Consider the following 7,969-nt stretch of genomic DNA (forward strand, 5'->3'; position numbering starts at 1 on the left):
CTGGGTTGGGAAATGGTCTCCCATTCACCCAACTTCCTAACTCTCGTATTATCACTTGTTCCAGACCCTTGAGCTTTTGCTGAAGCAGGAAAACCCCAATTCCATTACCAACTTCAATTTTGCTTTTGAATTATTTTTTTAGTCTTAACCTCCCTCTCAGCCAACTATGTAATGTAATCGAAATATGCAGCAGAAGTTCTCTAATATGTACATGGCGACACCTCAGCATAGCTCTACAATGCTTTGCATGAACATCGAAAAACGGGCAGTGACCAGAGGTGCGGCATCGTCACCCACCGTTGCCGATAAGTACTTCCTCAAAGTCCACAAGTTGCCAAGCACACCAAAAATAATCGTTCGTAGTCAACATTTAGCATATATTGATCTTGAAGAGCTCAGAAACACTGATTCTGTCAACAACAACTTTATCATGTTTATTTTACCTCTGGATAAAATATATTACTTCCTTACATTTCACGAACTCCTAACACGCTCGTATCTTCAATGCTAAGAGCAACACAGCAGGTAATTTCCAGTTTTTCCACTTTTTTGTCGCAGTGCCTGATTTTACATTGATTTTCTTAGCGTTTTGTGTGGCTATTGATATGGTGATAAATAAAACCTCTTTCAACGCTCAACGAACCAAGGAGTGGTTTTCACGAGTTTTCACTAGTTTTCACAGTGTTACGTCATGTTTGGTTTCTCATTGATTTCCTAAAGTTCACTCTGCGAAGACTAAACGCTTCCGATTTGGGTTACGCATGTTGAGCTATGCAGGAGTACAAGGACGCCATTGTATATATGCTATCCCAAACTCATAGAAAGATAACAAGATCACTTTAATGACGTTTGTTAAATATCAATCTATATAAATAGATATTTACATAATCTAACTAAATATCGGTAACGGGAACAGGAACAATTAAGAACACTGAAGTCATCGCTCAAAATTGTCAGTTTCAAAATCATTTTCCGTTGGAACTCTTCTAGGATATTTTCTCCACACCGCTTGATAACTCTTCGTAAACGTCTCCTGATGCGAGATACGTATTTTTCACGAGTCTCCGATCTTAGCTTTTTCCAATATTCAAGAATAGAACACTTCAGCTCGCCTATTGTGCGAATCCCGTGACATCTAAATACAAGAGAACCTAATAACACCTTATTTGGAAATTTAGAAAAATCGGACAAAATTAAATAAAGTATAGTTAGTAAAACAATGAGGTGCCAGTCACCTAATACAAGCTTTATATTACTCCTGGCTAACTCATTAGGGTTCAAATCTAGAACTCACCAGTCCAGTTCAGTAGCTGCACATTCCATTCTCAAAATTTTTAGCGAGTATAGGAACTAGTATGAGTGGGAGCATCACCTTGTACTAGGCGAACAAAACCCCTAAGTAGAAAAAAACATAAAATACTCAAGATTTCATTTTGTTTTATTGTAATACCTCGGCAACGATTTGAATGAAAGGGAAGCTAAAGTCACTGTATTATACGGCTGTAATACACGCTATTCGTTAGCGTTGTACATGGAGAAACTGCAATTTTCGTTGCTCTCTTGCATGAGATCTCTTCCAGCACTTGAACTTTGGTAAAGTGTTTTTTGCGACTGCGACGTTTTGAGTGCCATCTTTAGCATCGCAATATTATGCGGAGCAATATTATCTAAAATATTATCAAGGTCTGTTGAAGTCAAACAAGGAATTGTTGAAAATCACTTACTTTGTACATTCATCAGTAAAAATGCAGTCATTAAGTGCTGGCATTCTTGGCCAAATATTACGCCGATGACCTCGTTGTACTCCCTCAACAACATCCAACATGCCAACAAATCACTGATGGAGAGGCGCAGCCACTCTATGGGTTAGTTCTTCAGAAAGAAACACGGCTTCTTTTGTGGTTCTTTTGCAACCCTGTTTTTCTTTGGCTCCTTTGCGAATTGCCTAACATTTAGGTCATCGGCGTTCCGGTTCCAAGCTTGGGTCAAATGACGGGCACATCCTTTCAACTGCGGCTCAGGGAACGTCTCCTTAGCAGCGTATAGCTGCGTGAAAAAGTTGATATTGGTTAGTTTTGCCTCTTGTTATCTTCAGGTCGCTTGATGAGCACACAGTTGTGTTCCAGAGCACATGGCTTACTCCGGAAAATATTGTTCTTCACTTGAAATTATACATATCACTCGCTTCATGTATGGAGAATTAACACTCACCGGGACCGATGTGGATTTTCCGGTCTGGTTCCTAAACATGTGTGAAAGATCATACCTTCCTGCTTCGATTCTTTATGGCGATGGAAGCTGAGGCACTTTGTCGTTGGACCTGCAATGTTATATAAAATGACAAGGTGTTTACCACTTTGACTCACAATCAATTTCTCTCAATTTCGCCTTCAAATAGAGAAGACGGATGTTCTGTCTCCATTGCTGTATTCTGTTCTTGTTCTATAACTTGGGACTTCCATGCGAAATAGGACTGCTCAAACTGGGTTCATTCTGCAATAAACATAGTAAGGACTTTTCAGTTTTCATTTATTCAAGTCTTTAATTGTAATCATTTAAGTTTTGTGAAGATGTAGTCGGGAATTACCTGGTATAACTGCAAGTTTTAGACATGAAGTTGCTGTGCGTATAGTTGCTGCAGTTGAAAGCTGAACATCATTTCGTTGCATGACATCGTAACACACTCATACTTATGCATTTCGACTTTATACGGAACAGTTGGAGGGTGAAATGTGTCAAATAATGGGATGTGTGAAAATATATGCATGTTATTCTTTTCCTTGCCGCAACTTTTTGAGATAATCTTTACTTGTGTGAAGTTTCTCAATTAGTTCAAAATAGGCGTATCATTCTTATTAATCATTAAATCTTTGAAACTTTGATGCTCTATGACATGCGTCCGGTGATATATCTTCTAATTGGAAAAAGGATCTACTTTTTCGCACTGATTTCTGATAATATGAGCTTAGTTCACCGCTATGTATGAACTGGCGATGATGAGGCGATCATTCTACATGATCGTTTCAAAAGACCAGATTGGCAAGCAGCAGAATACAGGCACGTGTTCATTTCGTTTTTCTATTTATTTTCCTCCCAACATCCTTCTCTGGAATGGCCAAGTTTTGAGCTTCACCGCCTAAAAATTGTCCTAAACTGGAACAGAAAACTTTGGTTGCGTCATTCTTCTCATATTCGCCACACAGTTATTCGATTGATGTTCTACCATTGCGAGATCTACCATTATCCAGCATTTTAGTAGTATCGTTTAGGAATGCCTCCTTCGAGCACATGGGAGAGTTATATGAGGGAGAAATTGATGTCCAACCGACACGAGAGCAACCATCATCAATCGATAACTCAATGGTAACGTTTAGAAATGCCTCCTTCGAGCACGTCGACATTCACACTGGGCACCGTTTATAGATCTGGATGAGCGACTAGTGCTAATTGATTTAAATGGAACAATCTACGATTACTTAAGGTACTTTTTTTTAATTCTTGACTTCTAATACTACGAAATTATCAATTAAAAACCAGTGTTTATAAAACAAAGTAACCATAAACGCATGATCCAAATTTCCTTATAGAAGTACACTAGAAGTCCCTACATAAATGCCAAAATTCTGCTTTATAGAAATATCTCCGATCCGGCAATCGGCGCAGTTATGTTCAGGCAGAGGTGGATTTTGAAGAACCAGTCTTCTCCAGAACGATATAGTGATCAGGAAAAGGTAGATGGTTCGGGCAACTTTGGAAATAACTCTATTATAGGATTCCATGGCATCTTTACAGCGAAAACTAAGAGAAAATTAAGTTAAGGTTGGCGAATGGACGCGAACAGGACTATATTATAACACTTCACATGTGGGTCCGCCTGGTCACACTACAAAATGCATCATCGATCCGGAAAAGGTAAAGTATAGCATTCCAGTTTTCCAAAAGTCCTTCCGAATGTCTTCCTTCTATGAATTGATAGGTTTCTACCTTCTCTGATCTCTAAGATTTCCTATTAATCCTACGAACGCAGAAGTAGCATGCGATAAGGTACCTCTTAGAGTAGTCCTGTGAGACAAGTGCGTTCCATGATTTTCTGGATTACTAGAGGGAATTGACGTGATTACGCTTGCACTCGTAAAGAACGCTCTAAGCCTCATCTACGTGAAGAGATTCCAATACCCTGAATTTCAAGGTTTCTCTGGGTCTGTTCTATGTCTAATTTCTCTTTCTTCGAAGAACCTTCAAAAAGAAAATGTTAGGAACTTTATGTATACAGGCGACAAGATAAGAAAAACCTAAAATCTGTTCGTCTCCGTGACTCCTTAAAAGCAGCATACCGCGAATCAGACGTGGTGAGGGAATCCACGCTAAAGCTAGAGATGGAATTGTAAACCGCTTTAGTTCCTACGAGGAACGTTAGAACGCTCCTCTACGCATACCCTTCTGCCCTTCTCAGCAACCTATTTATAGACTTCACTTGAATAGGCAGTCGAGGAGAACTCACTGGCTTTCGATCGCTGCGCAGCTAGATGCGGCGCGTGTACGTGGAGCGTTCCAGTTGAAATCGTCGTGAAAAAGTCCTTCACGTTATTTTTTTACTACGAGTAGAGAAAGATGAGCGGAACCACCCCTAATTCCGCAATATGGGACCCCGTATTGAGTTGGCTAATCTGAACTCCATACCACGATTCAGATTCGTGGTATGGTACCTTTAAGAATCGCTTTCGACATTGTAAAAGCACAGTGAACGTGTTGTTGTTTGTTACAGTAGTAGAAGAATACAATAGGTAGGTGGGGGTGGTAGCAGAGCAGAGGTGGATATGACTAGACGAAAAAGAACTAGTCATTTTACAGAATTTTGAAATCTAGGTTATTTCTATGACTTATTTGTTCAGCTGTTAGTAGCGCTACACAGTGCAGAGCGATGTGACTAATTTCAAAGACAATTTCTAATTTTATCGCTGCGGTTTCGCTGTGAAATAGGTTATGGAGAATAGAAAGTTTACAAAAAATTAATCGAGTAAAAATTTATTATTTTCTACATGCTCTGGAAAAACGAACTTCACAATTTTGTTGATAATACAAAGGAAAACAAGTCCAGTTAACATATGAGACGTCCAGAAATGAATTCATAAAAATTAAATAAAGGAAAAAGGCTTGGAAAGTTTTTAAAAATAAAGGACCAAACTCTTAAAAAGTTTTAATGGAGCTATATATTTAAGCTATATATTTATAATTTTCAAAAGGAAACAAAAGAAAAGTCAAATATCGAGACGGATTGATTATCGATCAACTTTCTGATTTTCTACGCAGCAGGTCAGAGGAGTAGGCCTTTCAACTTGGATAAAAATCGTCCACAATGTTCAGCTCATACAAAAGAATTTAAATTCTTGGATGACAGAAAAAGTAGCTGTCACTCAACTTCTTTCTTCCCTACTTTTATTAATCTTTGCTAATGTGAGTAAAGTCCTCAAAAAAAGAGACTTCAACAAGAACCCAACATTAAGAAGAGACGTTCTGGAATCAAGAGTTATATGAGAAAGGAGTTATACTAAACAATTGGACAATTTTTTAATGGTGAAAAAATCAGAATAAAGTAAAGTGTTATTGCGGTGGGATCAGATCCCTCCTGTAAAACGAATCGACCGGTCTGTGCCTACATTGTTGGGGTGTCGGCGGTCCTAGCTTTGGCATGATCTACCTCTCATTACAAAATTGTTTGTTAGCAACGTTATTATGGTCGTTCGGCTAAGGGATAAATAGAGTATTTATCTAAGGTGTTTACGTGGATCTCATTATTCTAATCCTGTTTAAATGAAAGTGTGAAACCAGTTTTTGCAAATGCATCTGGGTGTAATGTATGGGTTAGCCAAATGGATTAATTGTTTTGGGTTTATAGTTGTGTAACGAAGTGTGACAAGGTCGTCAAATGCTCCAGATTAGTTACGAGAAATAAATTATTTAGTAAATATTATATATATATATAATTAAATATCGGTAGCAAAGCTGTACTGGTGCATTATTTGATACCAGTTGAAGTTGGCTGATCACTTGATCTCAAACTCTTTGGATATGTATGTGATAAATTGAAGGGAGAGCCACAAGTTGAAAAAAATAAAAAAAAAACAATTCTGGAAACCGTATGCAAAGAACTGTTCAAAAACATTGTCAATGTTGAAGTGAATTGACTTCAAATTCTAACTTGCTTCTTTTTGCTATTTCTTTGCTCGATTCTTCCTTAGATCCCTCAGTCATCATCCTGTAAAGGATAAAGGATTAAGTGTTTGGGGGCTGATCAATCCGTTTGGGATAAGCCACCTCTTTTAATTCAGAAACGTCTAAGGTTTACGTACGTGTGACTGGCCTGAACAATGACTGGCGGGGGCTAGCCGATGTGTTAAAGGCATCACCCCACGAATCTGAGGTGGTGCAGATTTCAGGTGGAGTACTCGTTTACGGGATGGGAGACTATGGAGAGGGGGGTGATTCCTTCCATTTCTTCCTAATTGCCGTAAAAAACGGCCCGGAAGTTGCGGCGCCGCACAAGGCCAGCGCGCTCCAGTCGAACTCCCTGTAGGAAATAGTGCGCCAGAACACCTGAAGCCGTATCTTCCGGGCCGTTTTTTACGGCAATTAGGAAGAAATGGGCGGAACCACCCCCCTCTCCATAGCCTCCCACCCGTATACGAATACTCCACCTGGAATCTGCACCACCTCAGCCCATAATGCTGCATAAAAGTGCCCATAATTAACATTTTAAAAAAATTAAATATTAGCGAAGTGAGCACGCTTTCTCTGCTTAATTTCCTTTTATAGCTGAAGCTTTCTGATTTTTTGACTTCACGTTTAGTTTGAGTGAAGACATCGCGGTCGCTTCGTTTTTTCCCCTTTTAATTCGCAACAAGTTGACAACACCTAATTCAGCTGCAAATTTTGCAAATTTTCTTAGAATTTCTGTTAGAAGCTGGATATAGACGATGCACGACGACTAGATGCATCCTTCATAAGAATTCGCTGATTTTTATCGCGGATACTGCTATTACAGTAATTTCAGCAGTATTTTTTTTAGATTTGGAACATTATTTTGTAAATAGGAAGTGGTCCGGTTTTCGAAACTCCTGTAAATTTAGAGGGCGAGATTATCCTGAAGAAAAAACGTCCGATTTAATTGCTCTTGAGGGAGTTTTTTCGGCAGATTCTTTTTTTCTAGAGATTCTGAAGAATTCCAAGATGAATCAGAAATAATTATAAACGTGTTAAATGTTGGTGTCGTGAACCGATTGGTCTTTTAATTAACTCCATTCTATGCTATAATTTTTATAAGTGCTTACAAGAATTCGCGAAACATCATTTATTTGCTGTAATTTATTCTTACTGTCTCGACAACAGTCATTAATTGGTATAATTGTTTAGAAATCGGTTTAGAATGTTAATTTTACTGTGACGCTTTGTTTTGCTGATCCCAACACCGCCGTTTTATTAACATTTTATTATTACTTATTATTATTATTATTATTATTATTATTATTATTATTATTATTATTATTATTATTATTATTATTATTATTATTATTAATATTATTAATGATATCATTTTGGAGTAGACTTTATCATGAATAATGTTGAAATAAATAACACTAAAAGGAAGAACATCAGTACTATTTTAGAAAAAAGATATTAATGAAAGCCTAAAAAACATCGAAGACCTGTTTTATGCCCACTACCTTCTCATTTGCAGAAAAAGTCATTGATTTAAGTTTTTTTTTTCAAGAGATGAAGGCTAGGAGAAAAATTTTGTTGAAAAATCTCTTGCAGTTGATCATCTTAGAGTGAAAATCTTTCAAGTTTCTCATCTCTTCGTTCAGTAGAGCAAGCTCCAGCACAAGACGCTTGTTAGAGAAAAAAAAAGTACAAACATACGTGGGCGGAGTTCTCCCATTACGTGATTGGTCCGTAGGTTAAGATATGAAAC

The 7,969-nt window shown here is 37.9% G+C and overlaps 1 protein-coding gene across 2 annotated transcripts; it reads right to left on the reverse strand.

Moving 5' to 3' along the window:
• Positions 1-1,112: 1,112 nt before the first annotated feature.
• On the reverse strand, positions 1,113-3,401 carry RB195_003525 (uncharacterized protein; the record flags this gene model as incomplete). 2 transcript variants are annotated; one of them, XM_064201216.1, is made up of 10 exons in its annotated part: positions 1,113-1,135; positions 1,295-1,324; positions 1,373-1,395; positions 1,451-1,487; positions 1,584-1,667; positions 1,725-1,837; positions 2,212-2,320; positions 2,367-2,442; positions 3,099-3,136; positions 3,239-3,401. In XM_064201216.1, 10 exons carry the CDS (start codon positions 3,399-3,401, stop codon positions 1,113-1,115), a joined length of 696 nt encoding a protein of 231 aa, XP_064057097.1. The 2 variants fall into 2 exon arrangements, with proteins under 2 accessions (XP_064057097.1, XP_064057098.1); XM_064201217.1 differs by lacking the exons at positions 1,113-1,135; positions 1,295-1,324; positions 1,373-1,395; positions 1,451-1,487 and having other exon boundaries at positions 1,513-1,667; positions 1,725-1,807.
• Between the last annotated feature and the right edge of the window lie 4,568 nt (positions 3,402-7,969).

The sequence above is a fragment of the Necator americanus genome, chromosome IV (genome assembly GCF_031761385.1).
Source record: "Necator americanus strain Aroian chromosome IV, whole genome shotgun sequence".
Classification (NCBI taxonomy): domain Eukaryota; kingdom Metazoa; phylum Nematoda; class Chromadorea; order Rhabditida; family Ancylostomatidae; genus Necator; species Necator americanus.